This window comes from Cibotium barometz, chromosome 10, assembly GCF_041138505.1.
Source record: "Cibotium barometz isolate CiBa-2024 chromosome 10, ASM4113850v1, whole genome shotgun sequence".
Taxonomy (NCBI): domain Eukaryota; kingdom Viridiplantae; phylum Streptophyta; class Polypodiopsida; order Cyatheales; family Cibotiaceae; genus Cibotium; species Cibotium barometz.
The window spans coordinates 22,307,753-22,334,739 of NC_141055.1; the positions used below are offsets into that span (position 1 = coordinate 22,307,753).

General features: G+C 43.1%; 1 protein-coding gene across 1 annotated transcript in view; it reads left to right on the forward strand.

The window, feature by feature from the left end:
- The first annotated feature begins 6,555 nt into the window (after positions 1–6,555).
- LOC147634665 (uncharacterized) overlaps positions 6,556–26,987 on the forward strand; it is a 33,132-nt gene continuing 12,700 nt past the window's right edge. The window contains exons 1-4 of the mRNA XM_086803797.1: positions 6,556–7,134; positions 7,212–7,324; positions 7,449–7,576; positions 7,762–7,865. Coding sequence (XP_086659923.1) covers positions 6,867–7,134; positions 7,212–7,324; positions 7,449–7,576; positions 7,762–7,865 — 613 coding nt within the window. The 5' untranslated portion in view covers positions 6,556–6,866. The remainder of the gene's footprint in view (positions 7,135–7,211; positions 7,325–7,448; positions 7,577–7,761; positions 7,866–26,987) is intronic.

A 26,987-nucleotide genomic window follows, 5' to 3' on the forward strand; every position in this document is an offset into this window, starting at 1 on the left:
AAGCCGAGCAAAACCACAATGAGAATGAATGGGACGAGTCCCTGTGATACTGTTCGTAGCTAGAATGACGTTAATGACTTTAGCAAATCACTATGAGATTAGTGGATTGTGCTGGCAGATTACTACTGTTAACTTTTGATCAATGGATCAAGTTAAGGGTTGATAAATTAAAAATCTGAAATTTTGAAATTCCCATGGAGGATTGTTTAGATAAAAAAATTCAGTCTGATGGACCATTATTGTGTTAAAGATATGAATGAGATAATTCTGAATGAATTGTTAATTGATAATGCGTTCTATATGAGTATCTTTATCCCTTGACTCTGTGGGGAGCCGACCTATTTAGAGAACCCCGAAAGAATCAGTTGAATAAAAAATCAGATTGAATCATAAATAAAGAGACTTAACAAGAATTTTCGTATTGATAGGAACATGGATCGAGGTCGTCGTGGTAGAAATGTTAACCCCCAACTCGATGAAGAAGAGCTCGACCTGGATGTTCGTAAAACTCTTCATAGTTCGCAGGCTAGACCTTTCAAGGGAGAAGGGGAAAACTTGGGCGAGGCTCTGGAGAACTGGATCGAATCAATGGATGTGGATGTGGAAATGGATGTATGGATGTGGATGTGGATATGGATGTATGAATGTGGATGTGGATGTATGGATGTGGATATGGATGTGTATGTATGAATGCGGATGTGGAATTGGATGTATGATGTGGATGTACGAATGTGGATGGTATGTAGAATAATGAATGCGAATGTGTACGTGAAATGATGTGTCGTCGATATGAGTGAATGGATGAGATGTGATGACATGTGAATTGGGATGTGAGATGTAAATGAATCTGAGGTGATGAGATGGAAAATGATGTGATTGGATGAGAATGAGTACACATATGAATGGAATGTGGAATAAGTAATGTGGACTGATGAGGGATAATGTGGAAAGACGAGAGTTCAATATGGAAACTGTATTTGTGACCTGTTTGTAAATGACTGTTTTATGTCAAGAATGCTGGGGAAGAATTTTAACCGTCTTGTGATTAAGGTCGTGGAGACATAACTGATCAAGTTACAACTGCTGAGACGGAGAGTCAATGGAGGACGTCTCGTGTAGCAAGGTCGGCTAAGGTCTTGACCAGCCTCAGTTCGATTTAAATGGTGAGCTTCCGGTATGGTGGATGAGGGACCAAGGAAGCGGCCTATGAGTGAAGCGCTAGGTGACCTGCTGTGCGAAGGATCCTGGAGGGTGCTGACCATACGATGCTCGGGATCTAGGTCGCCGAAGATACCCACATGTGCATCGTGGAAGATATTGGAACAAGGAGTAAGAGTTGTTTTCTGAAACCGAGTATGGATCTGGTTGATTGACCTTGCTGGTCCTCAACTGATGAGTCCATAGCTCTCTTATATGGATCTGTTGGTTGATCTTGCTGATCTTCAACGAGGATTCCATCTTGATTTTTATAAGTGATTATCTGCTGGGTACTATGAGCTAGGAACTATAGAAAAGGCCCCTGAGTGAACAAGTGGTGAGCGTTTTGGTTGCCAATGATGCCATAGATACTCCAATGAAGGAATGATTGGAAATTAAGATTCAACCGAATACTTGGAAGTTTATGATCAGTAACACTATGATTTCATTAAATGACTGAATTAAATACATTTGAATCTAGGAAAAAGAGGCAATTTCATATTGGCTGTGTAAGTGGTGTCACTGGAGTTAAATTTGCTTGAAAATCTGGCTAGGGGGCCTGGGAACTCTTTTCCCTGGTACCCGGGACAAAACCTAACCAAATTCCTAATTGGATCCCATCACTACGGCGATGGCTAACCCCATGGGACTGGATGGGGTTAGGCTGGACTGATGGATCCGTAAATCGAGACTCAATTTCTGTTTAGTTCGATAGATGAAGTAAATCTCGGACAAAAATTGTTCTATGGGAAAGAATCAACGGCTGTGCCTCTCAATGTGCCTCTCAATGAGGAAAAAAGCGTTGGTCTCTATGATCCAAGTACAGTCTTTTTCCTTGATCTGACTATGGGACTTACGGGTTCGGTCAAATGAGCTCAGTTAGTTAAGGCTTTTGATTACGTTAGGGAAACGTTATCCTGGTGGAATCGCCCGTGCTTTCCGAGCAAAGGAAGTTTTTCCGGGTTCGGTTTTGGAAAAACCGATGGATTCCAAGTAGAATACCAACGCTATATAAGTTGTCCCCTAACCATCTGGCTACATTTGGGCACCATAGAGTGTTTAAACTAGGAACTATCAGTGGGTGCCCGGGTGCTCATCATCACAACAGTTACTCCTCATGTAGGGGCCCGGGGGCCTTACAAAATAGTGCACATCCATCACCCACACTAATAACAACATGAGGGTGGAGTATTGAGCAAATTCTTTTCCAATACATACATCCTTTTGTTGTATCTATCTTTTCTCCTTAGAGTAGAATATAAGGGGCAAGATCTATTAAACCCCAGAAATGGGTTAACATTGTACATTAATTTAATCTATATGTATGTATGTATGTATATGTATATACATATATATGTATGTGTATGTGCGTGCGCGCGCGGGTGTGTGTGTTGTAGGGTGGTAACTCTAATTTTGTTTTTAAAAAATGGAGCCTAAGAAGATCAAAGCAAGTTCCGAGATTCATAATAATTAAACCTGCTAAAAAGAAGCTTAAATAAAAAGCAAATAATAAACTTAAACTTGCACCAATATATTCGGCCAAGTGTAACATATACAGCCACAGGGGCTCAATTCAACAGCATTGTTTCCATCATCCTCGTCCCTTATAACACTAAATCTTATCCATCCTAGTCACACTTTGTTCGCTCATCTAGTCACTCTTACATTCCTAACACACTCTCAAACCATTGAAAACATTCAATTTCACATCACCTTATGCACACACCAAACTTGCTACTATTGGAGCTTATTTTTCAACACTCTCCCATAAGTGAACAATAGGACACACACACAAGGTCCCTCCCATGATCTACGATGAACTCTTGTCTCACTAAGCTAGGTGAACACCCATGTGCCACAACATAATAGTGTGGTCACACACCACTTCATTTTACATGCCATCATTCATGAGCAACTCAGCACACAGAAAAGTGCCAACTCAGGCACTACTCATCAACGCACACAATATGTGGCAATCTTGGCCACTCATTTGGCATTTTAGAATGGGCTCCACGCTCATCAAAAAGGCCATCTTCATTCGCATGCCAATTCTCTAAATTGTTGGTGTCGACATAAATGCCCCTTTCTTGACGACGACGACAATTTCCCAAGTTACGTCAACTTAAGAGGTGTAGACCCAAGCAAATAATACGGTCACTATTGCACTCTTTATAGTGTGTACGTGAATGGAGTCATGCATAAGATAGGGCCATTAACTCATTTTTAGCATGAGGGCCAAGGCCATACAATCATTTTTGGCATAAGGGCCAAGTCAAACGGGCATATTGATGTATGCGAACAAGGAATTAAAATGAGATCTTTTTGTGAAGTTTTGATGCATGCAAAGCCTCTTTTATTAGGGTTTGTACAAAAATTAGAAAAAAAATAAAACCTTGTCATTTTTATTTTTTGGAAATAATAGTTATATATATATATATAATTCCAAAAACAGCTTTACAACAAAACCTAGTTACAAGCTCATATCCACAAACTCTACATGTCCACATTAAGAAGACTACATGACTATATTGATTGAGAATCATGTGGGAACAATACCTTAACATTTTTCTGAGTTTTAGGGTTTGCACAAAAATAAGGGGAAAAAAATAAAACCTTGTCATTTTTACTAGTGGTCATGGAGCAAATTTTTTATGAATAAAAGGGGCTACTGACTTTTGAACTCGAACGGTTACAGCATGTTGATTCTGTTATTATAGAAGATCAAAAGTTAGAGAGGCGAGCTTGTCTCACTGTGTTGCAATACTAAAATTCCTTAAGATGCTTGTTGTTGCTCGTCACCGCCATCACCTTCTCTTCTATTGCTTCCTGCCTGAGCTACTGGATAGCATACAACTAAGAGAGAGAAAGGGGAAATCAAGGTAGATTATTGGCAGCAACAAGAAAGAGAACCTCCACGAGCTTCAAAGCCTTACAAGATCTGAATCTCCAAGCTAGATGAAAAGTAGAATACGCTTACACAGTCAATGTTCTCTCTCTCTCTCTCTCTTTCTCTCTCTCTCTCTCTCTCTCTCTCTCAAGCATAATGAAGGATGGAAGAAAGAGTATTGATCTTATTGTTAATCCTGCCTATGAGGCTTTGATACCATGTCATAAATATGGAAGCTAGGGAAGAGCTTAACAAAAATAACAAGATGGTACTCTCAAAATCTCACCAATACATTCATGGCATACTCACAAACTAAAGGTGAGACCAACAAAATACATCACATCAATACTCACACCATATTGAATGGTAGAAACTAGTTTATTGACTAAGAGAGCCTGAAAACATAAACATAAGTGAATGGTACAAACTAGTTTATTGACTAAGAGAGACTGAAAACATAAACATAAGGTGCAACTATGTAGTAGTGCATACCATGCAATTTATGATAAAGACCCATTGCTCACAAGAAAATGAGATGAGCCATGTGATAGTACCATGCCTTGATTTGTGTGCATTGCTCACAAGAAAATGAGATGAGCCATGTGATAGTACCATGCATTGATTTGTGTGCATTGCTCACAAGAAAATGAGATGAGCCATGTGATAGTGCCATGTGATAGTACCATGCATTGATTTGTGTGCATTGTTTGTGAAAGATATCAAATAATATTTTATGCTTAAAGTTTAAGAGTCGGGCCCAATGCTCACATAACTCGGTTTGTAGTGTAAATTTTTCGGTTGAAATTTAAAAATCTCAGTTGGAATTCGACATTGTCTTTAATTTTAAAGGATAAAATTTTTACATTTTAGTTATAAATCCTGACATTTGTATGATTTTTAGTAATTTTCAAGTCAAAATTAATCATTGCCTTTTTATTTTTTTTTCCAGCACTCCTTAATGACACTCTCTAAATATCTAAACCCCAAGGTCTAATCACCCCATAAAGAATGTCGTAGAGTGATGTACTAGCTATAAATGAATCCATCTACTTTTGTAAGGAGGTAGGTGACAGTATAACTATGGGCTATGACAATGCTTAAAGAAACGCAACTACTTGGCAGTTATGTACACCCTGTGTACAAACAATTGACAGCAGCTAGCTTGAATCAAATCTTAAATTACATAAAAAAACAAACCCAAAAATAATATGCCGAATTACCATTTGATAACACCCCCCCAAGCGATAAAATACTAACAAAAGAAGTATTCTTTGGTTTTTTTTTAAAAAAATGAAAGAGCACAAAAACATCAAAAAAACATACGCATTTTTCTTCTTCTTCTTCTTCAAAAGCTATAAAATTATTGTGAAGAGGAAGAAGAGAAAGAAGAAGAAGGCACGATTCTCCTTTTTCTTCTTTACATGCATGGGATCAAGAAGAAGAAGAAGCATGCATTGTTTAGCATATCATGTATAAGAAGAGGAAGAAGAATTAGCCTTGATCCCATAAACAAATAAAGGAAAGATAGAGGGCTTAGTAGACTTACCTCAAGGACATTTGAGGAGATGTAGCATTATAAATATATCACAAATAAAGGAAAGATAGAGGGCTTAGTGGACTTACCTCAAGGAGATTTGAGGAGATGTAGCATTATTAATAAAAAAAAGGACATTAAAAACTACAAAGATATGAAAAAATACAAGTAATCTTATTTTTTCTCTTCCTCACCCTCTTCTTCCTCCTCTTCTTCACATGGATGTGGAAGAAGAAGCAGAAGAAGAAGAAGCAGAAGAAGAAGAAGAAAATCAAGCAAGAAAGCATATGCCTAAAAAGAGAAGAAGTAGCAAGCATCATGCAAGAAGACATGGCTTCTTCTACTTTTTTTCCGCCATTTTCTTCACATACATGTGAAGAAGCAAAAGAAGAGGAAGAAGAAGATTTCATTTGACATTCAATTTGGTAAGAAGAGGGAGGCATGCTTCATCTTCATGGGAAAGAAGAAGACGAAGACATGTTTTTTCTGAAGAAGAAGAAGAATCGCCACCACTTTTGCTTTCTCCTCTTCATCTTCTTCCTCTTCACAACCCACAAATATTCTGAAAAAGAAACACCGGTGAAAAAAAAGACATGAAAAAAGCACAAAGACATGGAAAAACACAATTCTTCTTCCTTACATGCATGTGGACAAAAAGAAGAGGAAAGCAACAACAAGAAGGTATGCGTCCAAAAAACCATATGTAAGAAATGGGTCTTGGATTTTTTTTTGAATAAAAATTTTAACGAGAAACATTGGTTTATCTATTACATATTAACCATAGACAACCAAGGCACAAGGAGAGGAGAGAAAAAAAAAATCCTAGATTTCTAAAAAATAAGAGGAGAAAATCCCTTCGATTAACCCTTTGTATTCTAGCTTCGATTCCGCGTTTCGCTGGCTTAGTAATATCTTTTATATACGTACTAGTATACGCTACTCACACACCGAACTAAGTCCGGATTTGTTGATACGGCATTATTTTGGGAGTCGATAATGGTTTGCGATCGTGAGGTCCACAAACCCTTCTTTTCCACCTCCACACGTCCGTAGACCTTCCACTGTCCATACCCATGTAGCCCAGTCATCCCCTTCGATTGGGCAGTACTTGGCCTCCCCAGTGCCCACAGTCCACCTGGCCATTCAAATTGCCCACCCTCTCACCTTACCTGCAAGCTCTGCCACTGCCACCTCCTGATTTTTAGCTGAATATATCTCTCATTCAGCTCACACTTGGCCTTGCCTTTCATGACCACATCAAGCTTGCACCTTCCTGCTTGGAAGCGTATGGAGCAAACCTTCCTCAGAGCAATTCCTACCCACAGAACTGGTCCTGGGTTTTGTGAGGGATGCTTTCACACTTCTCCGCCCAAGAAGGGCAAGCTGTCATGGGCCCCTGAGCTCGGGCATCACCGGCGAGTGAGATGCCTGCATCAAGCTATGCCTTCTTATGTTGAAGCTGAGAGCGAAGCACTGGGCGGAGCAACGGCTACTCTGGACTCTTCTACAAGTCCAAGTAAGTGCTTGTGTGTGTGTGTGTGCGCGCGCGCGCGCGCGCCCGTTTATAATAGAGTAGTGTATGTTGGGCTACAGGTGGAAATGGGGCTCCTGCTTCCCCTCTGGCCGGATCAGAAAGGATGTCCACAACCCACCTCCTTGAACCAGTTGAACAAGACCTGCAAGCACTTAATGAGAATCTTAAAAGGGTATGTATTGACCTCCAAGGACTTAATGAGCATCTGGAAAGGGTACTTACTCGCAAATCAAGCGATTTGCTTGACTCGTCTTCAAAATGTCTTACGTGGTGCCAATCCTTTCCCATCCTTTCAGTTGATCAGTGCAGAAAATCCCCTTCTCATGGCTGCTGCTGAGCAGATATTTGGCGCTAGCGGTAAAAAGATAAGGCCTGCCCTCGTTTTTCTTGTATCGCGTGCCACCGCTCAGCTCACTGGCCAAGGGTAAGGGTTTGTAAAGATTACGTTATGATTGAAAGTGGGTCAGAAATCATGGAGTTACAGTTTGAAGCATTTTGAGTGGAGTTTGATGCTGTTATATGTCTGTAGGCTTATGTGTCTATAGGAAAGCTTTTTTGGTACATCTAGCTACACCATGTGAGCTGAGGTGATCTTTGGAATTTATGCAGGGATATTACACCGCAGCATCGCCGATTAGCTGAGATTATCGAAATGATTCACACAGCAAGTTTGATTCATGATGATGTGCTGGATGAGAGTGATAAGCGCCGAGGTAAATCTCTTTTTAAGTTATAGAGTTAGGGGTTAATCTATCTCTGCAGAAAGGCTAAATTGGCTTATGAACTAGAGTCGACGTGTCAGTGGTCCCTTGTAGAACACTTGTGTCTATGTGCTAGGGTTTTCTAGAGATAGAAAAGTGTGGTGAAAACACACACAACACACAAGAGTCTTGAACTACTTCTCTGTATTATGTACAAGAAAGAAGTAATACAATTGAAATTCAAGTACAAGATGGTTGAGAATGAAGATGTCAAGTCACAGCCTTGTGACCTACTGTACACTCATGGGTAGCACTTCGCCAATAGAGAAATGCAGCACTGAGGAAAGTGGATGAATATGACTATTTGGCTACCCACGTAGAAATATGCACCAATGCTCCTAGTTGGGGAGTAGTGCTGGTGTTGGCCACCTGTACCCGATTGCCTTGTCATCCATGCCACGACATTAGTGCCATGTCATCGTCACCACATCATCACTGCCAGGTGGCAGTCCCAAGTGTCACCTACGTTGTTTGACTATTTTGCTTGCCAGATGCTATCTAATGTCCGGTTATGCCCTGCATACTCGTGGGGGTGTCACATTCTCCCCTACTTGCATTGTAGCTATCCTTGGCTGTTTGCAGGGCATCTTGATAAGCTCTCATCAATGGTCGAGACTCATCCGTGAACTGATCCTTATCAAACCAAACTGCTTGCTAGATTGGATAGCCCTTGACCCTGAGGAGATTTTTGAGTTGCTTTTGACGAGAACCCCGCTTCTTGTAATGGTGCAAAACAACAATTCTCCGGTATAAAAATTTAATACTTCGTGTAATCCTCCGTAATGCAGCAACTCAAGTTTATCCTTACTTGTTGGGGTGCTCAACTCTGGCCCATGATACTCTACAAGATTGCTTGAATGAAACATTAGATGCATACTCCAATGGCTTGGTAACTCCGACTACATCACTGAGCTTCTTGATAACCTTGAATGGGCCTTTCTTCTTCGGAGCTAGTTTGGAAGCAACTTCCCCGAATTGTTTGAGCTCTATCATCTCGGGACGACTCATCTGGTATGGGTGAAACTCGCCGCAGTTGCGTAGCAATCTATTCACTGCTAATCACACTTAGCCAACTTTAATCACTGCCGAATTTTGAAGCTAACCACTCAGAATTTTCAGCTATCACTTGAGAGAGATAGAAGAATGGTAGAGAGAAAGCCGACACAACGTAGACTCGGAACTGTCGGGCCCCTTCACAAGAATATAGATTATTCCTCCATAATTTTTTTACAAAGTGTATTAGCTGATTTAATTCAGCATGGTATCACCATCAAACAAGATTGAAAACAAATGTTTAGGAATCTCTTTATTTGTATGTGATGGCTTACCATACACGCACAAGAGTTGGAGAAAATCATTGGTCTGTGTGCCACCCCAATGGCCTTCCAATGGGTCACACAACTGATTGTCTTCTCTTGTGTTTTGGATGCACACAGGAGTGTAGTCCTTTGAAGAAGAATTCAGCTAGCTTTTCTTCAAGGGCTTTGAAACACTTTCCCACGTACACTTGGGCAGCACCTCCGCCACGAATTGATGGTCTTCTCTTTTGCAAAAGAATCTCCACACTTGATAGAGTAGCTTTAGCCTCCTTGTCTTCTTGCTCTCAAGCTCTAAGTGTTGTTTTTCTCTCTCACAAAATGATTATGAAGTTCTTGCCTCTCCTCTCACATGTGTATAATGAGGGTAGCTAGTCTCTTTTTATAGTAAAGTTCTTTTCTCTCTTCAAAAATACAAAGAGATAGTCTAAAAGTGCATCTCCTTCTTGAAAATAGAAAGAGATGGTTTCTAAAAGTGCATCTCCTTTTTGAAAATAGAAAGAATGAGTGTGCATGGGAAACTTTCTTAATAGTTGTCTCCTCAAAATAGAAAGAGATAGACTACTCTTCTTTTTTAAAATAGAAAGTCATGGTTCTTCACAAGCAACTTTGCTCCTTTAAGAAATAGAAGGAGATGCTGATAACTAAACTTCTAAAATGAGTTTGCACCTTCAACTGAAGGGAAAGTTGCTGAGCTAGCACGGGCGAGCAGATTTGGCGCCACATCATCTTTTTTGTTTTTTGTTTTTTTTTGCTTTAGGGGTTTCCGACCGTTCTGATTTTGATTCCGATCTCCGTTTTCCCAAAAGATGCAGGGAAATCCCTTAAATTAGATTTCGATCTTAAAAGTTAGTATATCTTTAAAATTTATTGAAATTTAGGTGATAAGAATACTTAATCTCCTGCAAAATACAATCAACTAGATCAACAACCAGTAACATGCAGACATTTGATGCTTAAGGATGAATGCCTACGTGTTCACGCATTCCCAAAACAGTATTCGATGCAAGTTCATCGAGCAACTTAATGTGCATGTGCCTAAGGTGAACACCATCCGTTCAATACACTTTGTATCCATCTATACTCTCCTCCATAAAGGTAAGAGTGCATAATCCATCATGTTTTATAAAGCATGTCTAATCACACTTCCCCACTTAGGGATGGAAGTGTGTCCATGGCCAATCATACTTCCCCTCTCAGGGATGGAAGGATGTCCAATCATACTTCCCTACTTAGAGACAGAAGCATGTCCAGTCATGGGTTCCTCTGGCTCTGGAATGAGAACTCATGTCTAATCATGAAGCCTGTCGTGCTAAGTCAAACATGCCCAAGTTATATTTATCTTCAAGATTCTTGATACAAGATTCCATGTACATGGTTAGGGTTTCTCACAAACACAGGTGGGTGCCATACCTCCCCACTAAATTGTAGTTGTCCTTAACTGAAAAGCATCCAGATAAGGGTTCGATACTTTTGGATAATCTTCAAGGTTTCCTTTGGGTCCTTTTCTTTCCTTATTATAGACAATTTGTTCAGGTTGTAATACCTCTATAGTCTGCTCATGTATGTTAGGTGGATCTTCCATGATTGGACAAGTAGGCACCTCTCCATGATATGGCTTTAATAAACTTACATGAAAAGTGTTATGAATTTGCCAATGAGAGGGCAATTTAAGACGAACAGCTACATCATTAATCATTTGTTTGATTTTCAATGGTCCATAGTACTTGTTTGAGAGTTTAATAAATTGACTCTCTTTCCTTTTGTTCTTCTTCAAGCGTGCTTTCTCTAACTTGAGAAGCACCCACTGACCTTCTTTATAATCAGTGTCTCTTCTATGTTTGTTAGCAGCTTTCTTCTGTTTGGCTTGAGATCTCTCTATAGCATGGTGCACTTGAGTGAGCATTTGGTCCATGTCTTCAACAAAGTTATCAGCTACAAAGATATTCTCTTTGGTTTGCATTATGGCTAGCAAATGCGGCTGTCCAACCACAGACTACTTCTCCTGTAGAGGAATGTACAGTGTTGTTATATGAAAATTCAACAAGCGATAAATACTTTTCCCAAGTTGCCTTCTTTTCAGTACAAAAGCATTTCAAAAGATCCAAACTCTATAAGTTGACATTCTCACTTTGCCCATTTGTTTGGGGGTGATAAGAAGAAGAAAAATCAAGCTTAGTTCCTACATTTGAAACAGGTGTCTCTAGAACAAGCTAGTAGTCCTTGGATCTCTATCTCCCACTATGGTCTTTGGAAGTCCATGATAAGTGTCCATGCTCATCCAAAATGTGCTATCTATCTACCGCCAAATCTTGCAAGTCGTGTGGTAGAGTATCCTGACATATACATACATGTATGACCACCCTTGCATACCACCCATTTCATTTGAAGGGTGGATATAACTACGACATTGCCGGTGTGAGACAGTAAGGACTCCCCAATCACCTCCAAGTGTGAGACAGTAAGGACTCCCCAATCACCTCCAAGTGTGGCCGGAAGTGAAAGTCAACCCATGCTTCTTGTTAGACCACGCTTGTGTAACACGCGGAAGCTTTGAGAGTCTTTTTCAGCCCTAAACACCACTTTGAACATGCTGATTCAAAAACGCAGACAAAAGGGAGAGAGAGAGAGAGAGAGAGAGAGAGAGAGAGAGAGAGAGAGAGCTGGAAATTCAGTATATTCATATGGTACAAAAAGGTACCTAGGTTCTACAGCCATAGGCTGCCTTCCATGAAAAGGTGGATCACCCAAAACAGTCCTACATAATGGACCCACTCCCTAGTGGAGTGAATGATCTTGACTATGAGCAAACATGTCTATTTATAGGCCCTTGAACTCTTGGAGTGCTGGCCGACTGCTGGTTGGCCAGCCGACTAGTCCATAATTCATAAATATTGATGTGCCTGCAGCCGCCTTCCCTTTGGTACAGTCGACAGTCCTTTGGTTTAGCCGACAGACCCTTTCATACAGCCGTCAATATCCTTCATGTCCTTCTCCTAGTCCACACTAGCCAAAATGGCTGCATGCTCCTAAATCCTGGTTTTTCTTACATCTTTTTCTGGCTGCCCCTTCTGGACTAGCTTCAGGATATGTCCATGGGCAAACATGCACATGACATCTCCCTCTGCTAAACTTGATGACGGGATTCCAACCTGTTCTTGGATGACTGTCATCATCCCATTCTGTTTCCTGAGTCCCTCTGTCATCCATCCATCTCTAGCAACCCTTTTCTCTGAAACCCGGCCCGGTCTCCAAAACCACTCTGACTCTGAATAAGATATATGCATCTGTTCCATCTAGTCTCCAATCCATTCCTGCCTTGACTCTTAACACCGTCTTGGTCTTCATTCTTGAGAAATGAGTATGGCACTCTCACTCCACCCCTTGGAGGATAATCCTCCCTTGGGACCGTTGCCCGAAAACCTATCTGGCTCACAGTACTGCCATCCCCTCTGGCTTTGTGGAACACCACCAACAAACCTCCTGGGAGCTCTTCCCGATCTTGTGTTCCTTGCCTTGGGCTTCGTATCCGTGCACTTTTCTGTACCTTGGACCTGTACACCTTCATATGGGACCAAACTAGCGTTTAGCCTTGCTGAGCTTGATGCTCTGATACCAATGTAACACGTGGAAGCTTTGAGAGTCTTCTTTCAGCCCTAAACGCCACTTTGAACATGCTGATGCGAAAACGCAGACAGAAGGGAGAGTAGAGAGAGAGAGAGAGCTGGAAATTCAATATATTCATATGGTACAAAAAGGTACCTAGGTTCTACAGCCATATTCTGCCTTCCATGAAAAGGTGGATCACCCAAAATAGTCCTACATAATGGACCCACTCCCTAGTGGAGTGAATGATCTTGACTATGAGCAAACATGTCTATTTATAGGCCCTTGAACTCTTGGAGTGCTGGCCGACTGGTCCATAATTCATAAATATTGATGCGCCTGCAGTCGCCGTCCCGCTGGTACAGTCGACAGTCCTTTGGTTCAGCCGATAGACCCTTTCATACAGCCGACAACATCCTTCATGTCCCGCTCCTAATCCACACTAGCCAAAACAACAGCATGCTCCTAAATCCTGGTTTTTCTTACATCTTTTTCTGGATGCCCCTTCTGGACTAGCTTCAGGATATGTCCATGGGCAAACATGCACATGACAGCCTACATGATCATACAACCATGGGTAGCCTAGAATAATATCCACGTGATCCAAATGTGCCACCTTGAATGTGCGACGTTCAAGAAAATCCCCAAAAGCCAACCAAGCATCCTCCAAGATCTCCGCAACCCAAACTTGGTTCAATTTCTTTTGCTTGTCTCTCATGGTGGTGGTTAGGGCTACACCATTGGTGGCCAGTGTGGTAGGCAACTTAAACTGTTTAACCTCATGGTCTCTAATGATGTCCTTTGAGGCTCCTCCATCAAAGAGTATGGACACCGGATGTCCATGAAGCATCACTCGTCACATCACCATATCATGCCAACCGAGGACCATTGCGATCCTCTCAGACCAAGTCAAGTGAAGAGCAGCTCTGGTATGGGTGGGACTCGGGAGCAAGAGGGGGAGAAGATGGTGACGGTGGCATAGATCTATCACTGAATCCTCAAAGTCGTCTGGCTAAATAACTTGGAGGTATACCATACACGCATAACTACCCTTGAGGCTTGCGTACCACCCGTTTCATCTGAAGGGTAGTTATTATGTAAGAGGGCCCGTGTGAAACAACAAGGACTCCCCAATCACCTCTAAGGAGCGAGGTCTGGTGAACTCCAGGATATCTAAATATTTGGGAAGTACAAGCTTTGGGAATGGGGGATTATCTTGGATTAAAAAGGATCACACTCCTAAAATTTAGGAGAGTTGTTGTGTTTGGCCTAACTTTGATGGAAATTCTGTTCACGTCATTTCGTGTGGAATTGAGCAAATACCAAGAGTTGCTAAAGTACCTATGACAAATGGGCTACCACTTGGGATATTTTTAAAGGTAAAAATTATGGGAGGACCCATCTCTTAGATTGGGACATGTGCCAAGAAAGTGGATCAAAGTGAGACAAGTGGCCTCACACTTGTCACTTCAAACTTGTCACTTCAACTATTGTGTGGCTCTCCACTTGTCATTATACCCTTCTCTTGCCATTTTAGCTTATGGGAGGCCCAAATCTATAAATTGGAGCCCTCTCTTCATTTGGAGGAGGCTCTCTTGCTGCACACTAGCCTTTACCATGTTGGTTGCCTGCATTCTCGTCAACTACTAGTTGTGGACACTCCTTCACTCCCCTCAATAGAAGGTTTTTTTTAAAACTTCTTTAGCCTCTTGATGGCTGCACTGTTCCTGTACCGGTTGATTTATATACTGTATCGGCTGAATGGAGGGTTGTACGGGCTGATTTGAGGATTGTACCTACTGTACCAGCCCATGTACTTGCTGTACCAGCCCTCGTACCAGCTGCACCAGCCCTGTACTTGCTGTACCAGTTGTTGTACTTGCTATATCAGTGGCTGTACCGGCTGCATCAACCCCTGTACCTGCTGTACCAGCCCATATATCGGCTGTACTGGCTGCAATGAAGATTGTACCAGTTGTACCCACCCATATGGTTCTATTATGGCAGAGACAGAAAGGTATTTATAGTGCTAAATATTTGCAGTTCTTCTCTAAGAGTTGGAAGGCCTGGTCATTGGGGAAGATTAGTGCCCTTGATACGTATATTGGCTTCTACATACATACTTTATATGTTCATGAATTCTCGGGCATGAGATGGCAACCCTATATTACATTTGTATATGGATAGCCGGGCATCTCCCGTGGGGATAGTAAGGCCCTCAAAGATTGTACATGATATTTACTCCTTGGGTAATAAAATACTCCCGGGGGGGAGGGCGGCCCATTCCGGCCTCTATGCGGTGACAACTGTGCACATCTCTCTGTTACAATTTTGTGGATTAAGTGGTATATGTTCAAGGCTGTGGCCAATTTCAGTGTTTAATCACATTAATAGTCATAAGTGTTTTGCGACACCCCCCTTGCACCGCGCTCGGAAAGTTACATTGGTATCAGAGCATTGGCTCTTTTACACTCTTTTGTGAAGACGATCCTGCCCAGGTATAAACACTGACTATTAGAGCATTGGCTCTTTCACACTCGTGTGAAGATTATCTTGTTGGGGTATAAACACTGACTATTAGTGTAGTTAAATACGATAAACCTATCCACTTATGGGAACAATCATGCGCCAAGAGCATGGATGAGCATAAGTCAACATGGTCTATGGATTCGTGGATTTGTGGAATCTATCTTGGAAGCATTGAATTGGCTTTATTATGCCTGCTGGCTATTCTCTTCTATATTGATATCATGGATCATTTCATCAAGCCCAAGTACATCTATTGGACTTTATAATGAACTGGCCAAGAAAAGGCAAGTATTCCTTTCTTTTTCTTGCAAGATTGTTACATGAGATTTTTGAATGCCTTACCCTTGCATCTTTGCAAGGAGAAAATGATATGTTTGCTTGAGTGTGTTTCAAGAAAGCATTGATGAGCTTGGTCTATATGGCTTCTATATGGTTTCTTATGATCTTCCATGGATGGGATATAATGCATTACTCCTATGGAAGTGATTTTATATGAACCATGGATCACGTTCATGGATTATTTGGATATATCTATGGAGATTTCTTTCTTAGATGAGATTTATATGGATATTGAGCTTCACAAGCAATTTCTATGGATGAATCTATCCAAGTTTATAGAGAAGAAATATTTACATATCTCATGGATATAATACTTTTATGGATTGTTCTATCAATGACCGAAATGTTGATAAACCATAAGTCCGTCTCTACTCCTAGGTGTGTGGCCAGCACGGAGCATGTGGTAGAGTTATGGTAATGGTTTGTTATGACAACTCATTTCCATTGACCATGCCAGTGTGGATTGATGGATTATCAGCTCTACAAACCAATACTTTGCGTGGTACAGGACACGCACAGTAGTGGTCTTAGTGCATGGTAGTACTATGATCGAAAGCCTTCATACTTTGTGAGTTCATTGGAGTTGTGTTGTTGTACATGATTTTCTCACTATGTGTATGCATTGGACTGGCATCCATGGCTATTGGTTTATGCTTATGCATGGGATCGACGCTTGTCATGTGATATTGTGGACATGAACTTCCTCTGGGACTTGATGTGTTCATGTCCGGAATGTCATGTTTGGGATTAGATGTTCCGTTGGGACTTGATGTGTTCATGCCCGGAATATCTGGTGGGCATGGGCTTTCCACTAGGATTTGTGCTTGTGTGCACACGCTCGGAAACGCCTGGAGGATTGGCTTTCCAATGTGTGTAGTACCTTGTGTACTTGCCTAGAAACGTCAACGCCTTGAGGATTGGCTTTCCACTAGGTCTGGTACTTTGTGTACTTGCTTGGAAAGTTGAAACATCCTTTGGTATAGCTTCATGAATGGGGACTTGGCTAGTTAAGTACATGCGTGTATTCTTGTAAGGCCGATTGGCAAGGGATACCATGTCACCTAGTCCATGATATGTAACACGCAGAAGCTTTGGGAGTCTTCTTTCAGTCCTAAACACTCTTGGAAAACCATCTGATGCAAAACGCAGATATAGAGAGAGAGTAGAGAGAGAGAGAGATGTGCAGGAAATTCAGTATATTGATATGGTACAAAAAGGTACCTCTACTACAGCCATAGGCTGCCTTGTACAAAAGGTGGTGAACACCCAAAATCTTGTCCTACTCTAGGACCCTAAGGACCCAATCCCTAGAGGATTGAATGACTAGAATGAAGAGCCACGCTTGCTATTTATAGTCATTCTGGAATAATGCAGGAGCTGGCCCACTGTAGTCGGACCAGCTGACTGATGCTTGGTCTTCTCCTTTGCTGGTCGTGTTGCGCCACACCTTGTACTGGACCGCCTCCTTGCAGCCGACCTTCTCTGGTACAGCCGACAAGCTCTGATCTTCAGCTTATGTCATCTGTGGGCAGCCGACAGGCTTTTCCTCTTGCTCTCCAAGCCTTGCTTCAGTCTACACTGCCAAAAGTGCCCTGTGCTCCATCATCCTGGTTCTACTTGGTTCATACTCTTTATCTGGCTGCCTCTTCTGGACCAGCATCGGTGAATGTCCATAGCATCTTTCATGCACATGACATCCCCCTCTGCTAAACTTGATGACGGGATTCCAACTTGTTCTTGGATGACTGTCATCATCCCAATCTGTTCCCGAAGTCCCTATGTCATCCATCCATCCTTGGCAACCCTTTTCTCTGAAAGCCCGACCCTGTCTCCAAACTACTCTGTCACCGACTAAGATCTATGCATCTGGTTCCATCAAGTCCACAATCCATTCTTGCCTTGACTCTGAACACCGTCTTGGTCTTCATTCCTGAGAAATGAGTCTGGCACTCTCACATCACCCTTGGAGGATAAACCTCCCTTGGGACCGTTTCCCGAGAACCTATCTGGCTCACAGGACTGCCACCCCCTTTGGCTTTGTGGAACACCACCAACAAACCTCCTGGGAGTTCTTCCCGATTTTGTGTTCCTTGCCTTGGGCTTCGTATCTGTGTACTTTCCTGTACCTTGGACTTGTACACCATCATATGGGATTGAATCAGTGTTTAGCTTTGCTGAGCCTGATGCTCTGATACCAATGTAACACGCGGAAGCTTTGGGAGTCTTCTTTCAGCCCTAAACACTCTTGGAAAACCATCTGATGCAAAACGCAGATATAGAGAGAGAGAGAGTAGAGAGAGAGAGAGATGTGTAGGAAATTCAGTATATTGATATGGTACAAAAAGGTACCTCTACTACAGCCATAGGCTGCCTTGTACAAAAGGTGGTGAACACCCAAAATCTTGTCCTACTCTAGGACCCTAAGGACCCAATCCCTAGAGGATTGAATGACTAGAATGAAGAGCCACGCTTGCTATTTATAGTCATTCTGGAATAATGCAGGAGTTGGCCGACTGCAGTCGGACCAGCCGACTGATGCTTGGTCTTCTCCTTTGCTGGTCGTGTTGCGTCACACCTTGTACTGGACCGCCTCCTTGCAGCCGACCTTCTCTGGTACAGCCGACAGGCCCTGATCTTCAGACCAGCCGACTGATGCTTGGTCTTCTCCTTTGCTGGTCGTGTTGCGTCACACCTTGTACTGGACCGCCTCCTTGCAGCCGACCTTCTCTGGTACAGCCGACAGGCCCTGATCTTCAGCTTATGTCATCTGTGGGCAGCCGACAGGCTTTTCCTCTTGCTCTCCAAGCCTTGCTCCAGTCTACACTGCCAAAAGTGCTCTGTGCTCCATCATCCTGGTTCTACCTGGTTCATACTCTTTATCTGCCTGTCTCTTCTGGACCAGCATCGGTGAATGTCCATGGCATCTTTCATGCACATGACATGATATGTGATGAAGGAAGGGTACTTTGGGAACTTGTGCCTGAGCACTCTTTCTATACATTGTTTGGCATGCCGTAATCATATAGTTGTTTTACGGTTCATACTTGAGTTTGGTATATAGGTTTGCTATACAAGTCTATGGATTCCTAGACTTCTTTTCTAGGGATTTGGATCCATCCTCAGGTTTACGGATTATGTTTATGGCTCCCTTTTACTAGGATTATTCTTCATGGCTTCCTTTATTTGGGATGCATTGGACTTATGGAACTCATGGTTATCTCAATCAAGGGTTATCTTATGGAACTCATGGTTATCTCATGGATCAAGGGTTATCTTATGGAACTCATGGTTATCTCATGGATCAAGAGTTATCTTATGGAACTCATGGTTATCTTATGGGTTCTCTTTGGCCCAAGTGCCTAGGCCCCATCCCCCATGTGCATGTGGCACGAAATCTACTTCATTACAAACCATCCCCTCCTACAATGATTTCATCCTCGAAATCGAAGGGTGGTCATGTGGACTGACGCCTTGTTGGTAGGGGACTTCTGTCTACGCCAATGGTCAGTAGATTGGAATTTGGGATTATGGGGACGTATTTTCTCTTGCCCATTTATTTTGGGACATGATTATGAAATCTGGACTTATGGGATTGTTATGTCTCACCCATTTATTTGGGACATGATTTTGATATTGGTATTATGGAGACTTATTTAGTCTCGCCTATTTATCGGGACATGGATTCTTTTAGTTATATTGGATTTATGAGGCTATCTTGTCTTGCCCACTTGATGGGACATGATTATATCTTGGATATATGGCTTGAAGCTTAACGTTGCAGATAACTTTTAAGAAGCTGGGAAGGTTGTCACCAACTCGGACATTTTCCAATATGAAAGGGGTATGGTGGACTCCACGAGGTCTAAATATTTGGGAAGTACAAGCTTTGGGAATGGGGGATTATCCTCAAATACAAAGGATCAAGCTCCTAAAATTTAGGAGAGTTGTTTTTGGCCCGATTTTGATGGAAATTCTGTTCACGTAATTACGTCAGCAAATACCAAGAGTTGCCAAAGTACCTAATACCTATGACAAATGGGCTACTAGTCGGGTTATTTTTAAAGGTAAAGATTATGGGAGGACCAATCTCTTAGATTGGGACATGTTCCAAGAAAGTAGATCAAAGTGAGACAAGTGGCCTTACACTTGTCACTTACGCTATTGTGTGGCTCTATACTTGTCATTATAGCCTTCTCTTGCCATTTTAGCTCATGGGAAGCCCAAATCTATAAATTGGAGTCCTCTCTCTTTATTTGAAGGAGGCTCTCTTGCTGCACACTAGCCTCTACCATGTGGGTTACCGACATTCTCGTCAACTACTCTACTTGTGGACACCCTTCACTCCCCTCGACAGAAGGTTTCTTTATTTCTTTAGCCGCTTGATGGTTGCACCGTCCCTGTATTGGTTGATTTATGTACTGTACCGGCTGAATGGAGGGTTGTATCGGCTGATTTGAGGGTTGTACCTACTATATCAGCCTATGTACTTGCTGTGGTTGTACTGGCTTCAGTGAAGATTGTACTAGTTGCACCCACCCATATCGTTCTATTATGGTAGAGAAAGAAGGGTATTTATGGTGCTGAATATTTGCAGTTTTTCTCTAAGAGTTGGAAGGCCTGGTCATTGGGGAAGATTAGTACCTTTGACAGGTAAATTGGGGAAGATTAGTACCCTTGACAGTTATAATGGCTTTAGAAGTTAATGGATTCTGAGACATGAGATGGATAGCCCTATTGTACATTTGTATATGGATAGTTCAGCATCTTCTACGAGGAGAGTAAGGCCCTCAAAGCTTGTACATGATATTTTCTCCTTGGGTAATAAAATACTTCAAAGAGGGGGGGGGGGTGGGGGTTGGCCCATTCCGGCCTCTATGTGGTGTCAGTTATGCACATCTCTCTTTTACAGTTTTGTGGATTAAGTGGCATATGTTTAAGGCTGTGGCCAATTTCAGTGTTTAATTCCATTAGTAGTCATAAGTGTTTTGTGACATCCCCCTTGCGGGTTGCGCTCGGGAAGTTACAGACGGTCCTTAGAAGCATGAGCAAAAGCTTCTAGAAACGAGTGGGATAATTTGTTATCGAATCGCCATATTTTTGTATAAGATGCTCCCAGGGTTTCTTCTCACTACAAGAGAGCGGCACTTGTCAAAGCTGTATACACCAAATGGAGCTGAAAATATCTGAACCACATGTTGCTGTCAACGTGGCAACTATCTTGTGGGTCCAATTGGTGACGATTTCTAAGGACGGTGTACACAATGGACCTTGTCAAGATTCAAGCTATCGTTGATTGGCCTGACTTGACTTCTATGCATGAAGTAAGAAGCTTTCTTGGTTTATGTTTATATTATCGCAGGTTCATTAAGCATTTTGCTCTTTTGGCTGGTCCATTGCACGATCTCACAAAGAAGAAGATTGCTTTTGTTTGGGGTATTAGACAAAAGATAGCTTTTTTGAAGCTAAAGAATGCCGTTAGTCAACGGCCAGTTTTTATTGTACTAGATTTGCATAAATCCTTTGTTGTAGAATGTGACGCAAGTGGTGATTGCATAGGAGCAGTGTTAAATCAAGAAGGCCAAGCTGTGGCTTTTGAAAGTCGAAGATTGTAAGATGCAGAGACACATAGTACCATCTATTAGAAAGAATTAATGGCTGTGATTCATGCTTTAACCATATGGAAGCACTATCTCTTAGGTGCTGAATTTATGGTCAAAACAGATCATCAGAGTCTTCGGCACTTTCGTACACAGAGAAAACTCTCAGAGAAGCATATGTAGTGGGCTAATTTTCTTTCCATGTTTCATTTTTAGATTCTTCACACTTCTGGAAAGAATAATTCAGTACCTGATGCATTATCTCGTAGGCCCAAGGTGAATGCTATGACCACTGCCTATCATGAGGACCTTTCATCTATGCCTCAAATGTATAATACTGATGAAGATTTTAAAGAGATATGGGCTGATTTACAAGCTGCAAAATCAGTCCATCCTTTCTCCATCAAGGATGATTATTTATATCACCATCAAGCCATTTGTGTAGTCAAGCAGCTTCGTCAAAAGGTCATGGATGAAGCACATGCACCTCCCTATGCAGGTCATAGAGATATTTTGCCCACTACTCAAACTTTGGAAAGATATTTCTATTGGCTTTCTATGCGGGCTGATATAGAAAAATACGTTCATGAGTATGTGGTATGCTAGAAAGTTAAGTACGATAGTCATAAGTTGCCTTGTTTACTTCAGCCTTTGCCTATCTCTCAAGCACCTTGGGATAGCATAGCAATGGATTTTATCACAAATCTTCCTCGATCTGCTTATGGTAATAATGCTATTTGGATTATTATTGATCGCTTTAGTAAGCAAGCTCATTTTATTCCCGTAAGAAAGACTATCAAGCCCAATCATATGGCTCGACTCTTTCTTTTTCATGTTTTTAAACATCATGGAATGCTAAGTCCATTTTGGGAGACAGAGATCCAAGGACTACGAGCTAATTTTGGAGAGTTCTCTTTGACAATATGGGTACTAAGCTCAATTTATCTTCTGCCTATCATCCCCAAACTGATGGGCAAAGTGAAATAGCGAATTCAGTGGTCCTCGATCTACTCAAATGCTATGTTTTTGATCGAAAGGAACCATGGGAGAAGTATTTACCCTATCCATTTCTCCATTGGCAAAGCTCTATTTGAGGTTATCTATGGCAAGGTAATACTTCCACCCATCCTTCGCACTAAGGATGAGATTTTTGCTACTGATGAATATGTTAGAGATCTGGATACCGGATATGCACAAGTTGGGGCAACTATACAACGCTCTCAAGCAAAGCACAAGAAAGCTGTCAATCGGCATCGGCGTCATATGGACATCAAAGAGTAGGATTGGGTTCTTCTCAAGTTTGAAAAGGCGTGTCTCCGCAAGAGGCCAGGACAAGAAGGCAAGGCTCTCAAACTTGCCAACAGGTATTATGGTCCATTTCAGGTTATTCAAAAAGGTTAATGATGTGGCTTTTAGGTTGGCTTTGCCCAATCATTGGAAGATACATAATGCTTTCCACATCAGCCTGTTGAAACCATGTATTGGAACTCCACCTTCTCAACCAGTTACAGAAGATCCACCAGAAGTGGATGATTTAGAGGAGGTACTACACCCTGAATAGATTGTCTTCCATCAAGAGCGTAAGCTTAAGGGAGGCAAGGTCATACGCAAGTATTTGGTTAAATTCAAAAACTATTCTCCTATGGATTCAAGGTGGATGCAAGATCAAGATCTCAAAGAATATCCCGATCTCCTCAATAACTACTTGGAAGCTTTTCAGTTGAGGACAATTGTTTAGAAGCGGGGGGTAATGTAACTACTCCCTAATTTCTCGGGATTCATATTCTAAATGCTCTATTATCCATGGACATGGGTGTTGGAAACTGCATGTAGCCATGGAATGTTTATGGTTAAGCTTCCCATGTATGTGTATGCTAGCTGTATCTACGAGATCCTGGCTGCATAGAAGCATGTTAAGCATTTGATGGATCTTGGAGAGCCAAATACCGTAGCCCTTGTAAATATCAAGTACATATAAATAGATGGGGTTTCTTCCAAAATATGTGTTTAAATGCATACATTTGTGTGCATGGTCTATTTTTATTTGCGTGTATTGTTTTGTTTGCCTGGACAATGCTTGTATTATTGCATGAGAAGCTCATGGATCTGGGGACGCCTGGATTGCACCCATGGGCTAGTATGTTGCATAACTTGTCTTCAATTAACTTGTATTGATGGATTTGTACAGGAATAATTGACATTTTGAAGGCAGCCCACTCTTATGCGGGTTTTCTATCTCTATGCATGCATACATGCATGCATGCATGACAGTCTAGCTAAGTATTGTTGATAAACTTCTTCTCCATGATGAGAAACCTCCATGCATGCGACATGCATAGTTAGAAACCCTCATGCATGCACATGCATAGTCATGCATAGTTAGAAACCCCCATACATGCGACATGCATGGCCAGAAATCCTCATGCATGCGACATGCATGGCCAGAAACCCCCATGCATGCGACATGTAAGCTTTTTCAGCTACATGCATGCATCATGCAATGCTTTATCTTTTCATGCATCTAAAAGTGTGCCATGCAAGCTTACTTTTCTTAAAAGTAAAGCATGCAAGCTCACTTTTCTCCAAAAGAGTCATGCAAGCTAGTTAACTCAAAAGAAAAAGATAAAAAGTAAACTTTTCCTCCTCTTTTAGCTACATGAGTTGCTACTTTGCTAATAGCTATTCTTTGATCCGAAAGTCTTGCACAAACCTCTCCCTACCGCATCTTTTCATGAGCAATAACCTCCACTCCTCCTCTTCATCTAGGCGCCTCCTTCTAGGCTGAATAGAACTCTATAAAAGATTTCCAGCCTCATTCAAGAGTACTTCTTGGCCTTTGTTTATTGCTCTATCTAATGCACTTATTCTAGAGTATTTTTCCAGCCATACCAGTGTTTTTATACCCCCAAAACACTTAGAAGCGGGCTGAATTCTGAATTTCAGAATTGAAAGTCTCCATTCAAGTTAGAAGAAGAAGAAGAAGACTATTCCCAACTGCTCGCTGAAGCTTTCGCCCCCCCCCCCCCCCCCCTGCTCGAGCTGCCTTCGCTCTTCCATGCCTGCTCGCACCTCCCCTCCCCGCGCCCATCGCCCCTGCCCGCCTGCCCCCCGCTCCCCCCTTCCTCCGTGTCTCGCCCCTTGCCTGCCCCCGCCCCCCTTTCGCGCTTTTCCCGCCCCCTTTCCCTCCCCGCTGCCCGTTTCTCGCCTCTGTCTTCCGCCCCTCCCCCTCTGTCTTCCGCCCTTCCCCCTCTTCCCCTCCCCGCTCCGCTTTTTCGTGCAGCTTGGTTCTTGCAGGACCCTCCGTCCTCGCTTCGCCCTCGACTCAGCTTCAGACTCTGATGGAGGTTCCTCCCGCCCCACCTCAGAGGGACTCTTCCGCAGCCCCCTCGCCCGCCCCCGAGGAAGAGGAAGCGAGCCTCGCCGTAGGGGTGGAACTCCTCCAGGCACATTCCACCATTTGCCGTATAGTTGGCACTCGCCCCAGCAGAGGGGAGATTCGGGATCTTCTCCTGGCCCACCTTCTTGCAGATGTGGGCAAGATCCTGGACGTTCAGTTATTGGGCCGCGGACACTACCAGATTGAGTTCGAGACAGCTCAGAGCGTGGCCCAGGTCCTAGCCATGAGTCCCCTTGACATCAGGGGCACTCGGGCTTTCTTCAGACATTGGCAGCATGGTTTCGACCCAACAGCAGCCGAGCAAGGAGAGTGCCTATTCCATGTCACAGTTCGCTTTCCTGGACTTCGCCGCGAGTACCTTCCGCTCCTTTCTAGGATAGGATCATTGGTGGGCTCGGTGCTTGAGACTGGCCAGTTGATGATCAGATGTCTGTTATTTCAGTATATGATTATGAGTGGGAGTCAGATGTGTCAGAGGGGAGTAGAGGTGAGGAATGGTTGTTTCCATCACAAGGTTATGTGAGCTGGTATGGAGGAGGAAGTGCAACAGTAGATGGTGATGAGGCCATATATAAAGAGCCCAGGGGGTTGCTGAAAGTGGTAGATCATGACAGGGTGTATCAATGGTTATTTGACAGAGGAAAATGCTTGAAGGATTGGAAGGTAGATACACCAAGATTTTTGTTTGATCCAGGAGGATAAGTGGTTTCTGTTTGTGCAGCTGTTGGACATAAATGTCTCAGCAAAAGTTAGGGGGTTGCTAAATATGTGTGAAGTTTTGTGGGAACCTCAAACTCAACTTGTACATGTGTACATGAGTGATGTTCATGTTGTGGTAAAGTCATGGGAGCACCCATTGACTCAGTGTGGGCGTCGTGGATGCGGCAGTCAGGCTTTTGTTTTTAATGGAAGTGTATGCGCAGGAGAAATGATGAAATCCTGGAAGCACAAGCTTGTCTGGAGCGTAGTATGCTGGAGATGGTGTCAGCCATTCGATTGTTTTGTTTGTGTGCGTGTCCTCAAAAAAGTAAGTGGGCACTAGCAGGTTTTATTTGAAGGTATATGGAGTGGGCACTCGGAAGGTCGTGTTTGAAGAGGTATGAAGGCATGGGGAGCAATTAAAAGATTATGGGCCTTTGTTGCCTTTAAATTGGTGGGTGTGAAAGGATTATGTGGCCATTTCTTAGGCCTTAGAAGAAATAAAATAATATTAACGTGGTAAAAGAAGGCATAGCCACGTGGGAGTTTAGCGCTGCTGCCAACGTGAATTCTCGAAGGCTGGCGAAGCATGGAGAGGTGGCGGGTGATGCGCGAGCTGCAGGAAAAGGTGGAGGCGGCCGTGTTGTTTGAGAGCGGACTCTCTGGCGTAGCCATAGGGCAGAGCCAAGGGAAGTGAAAGAGCTGCAGGCTCTGGGGCGTGTGCAGCCAGGCGCTGGAGGGAAGCGACGTGGAAGCCGAGAGCAGCGGGCTGGTGTGAGCGACGCTAAGCAAGAGTGGAGCGCAGCTGCAGACGAAGAGGGTCCTTGGTGAAGAGCCAGAGTGGCTGCCAGCGCAAGGAGAGACGGACTGCAAGGAGGCAGGTCGGCTGGAGAGAAGAGGCGGCCACAGAGTAGAGGCAGAGCTCGTGTGCTGCGTTGAATAGCCGTGAAGGGTAGCGGCTGGTAGCAATGACGGGTTGCTGGCGATTTGCAGAGAAGCCGGCTAGGAGTTTGCAGTGAAGCTGGTGGCGGTAACTAGAGAACGTCAACATGCTAGTTTACTCACCGGCGATGACTGGTAGGGACGAAGAGAGCCTATTCATGTAAGAGTGGCGGCCTCTAGGTGTGCGCAGAAGGAAGCGTAGCCTTGTTGTTTGGCTTTGGGTTGCCTGCAAGTGCTGACGCAAGCAAAGACAAGGTGGTCGTGTAGGTGGGGCGGGTGCAACCAGAAAAAGCGAGCCGCCAGCCACCTGTAGAGAGAGGCGAAGATCACAGGTGGGTTGGTTTTGGTGTGGGTCCGCCAGAGGAGCTGCCTGGCGAGGAGCATGGACTGCGCAGGGGAGCCTGAGAGCTGCAAGCAGGGTCTGGGGTTGCCGCCTCTGGAGGAAAAGATGGAGAACGTGTGGTGTGACTAGCAACGGCTGGAAGGAGCCGCCTTGGTACTGTGTGGCTTGGACTGGATGTTGGGCTGGCTGCAGGTGTTGACAATGATTGGAGGGATGTTTCTCTGGTGAGGTGTGGTTAGCGATCAGAGAGAGGGAGGTTTAGAGGTGTGGCTGGGTTTTGTTTTTTGCTTTGGGGAACTGGCAGTG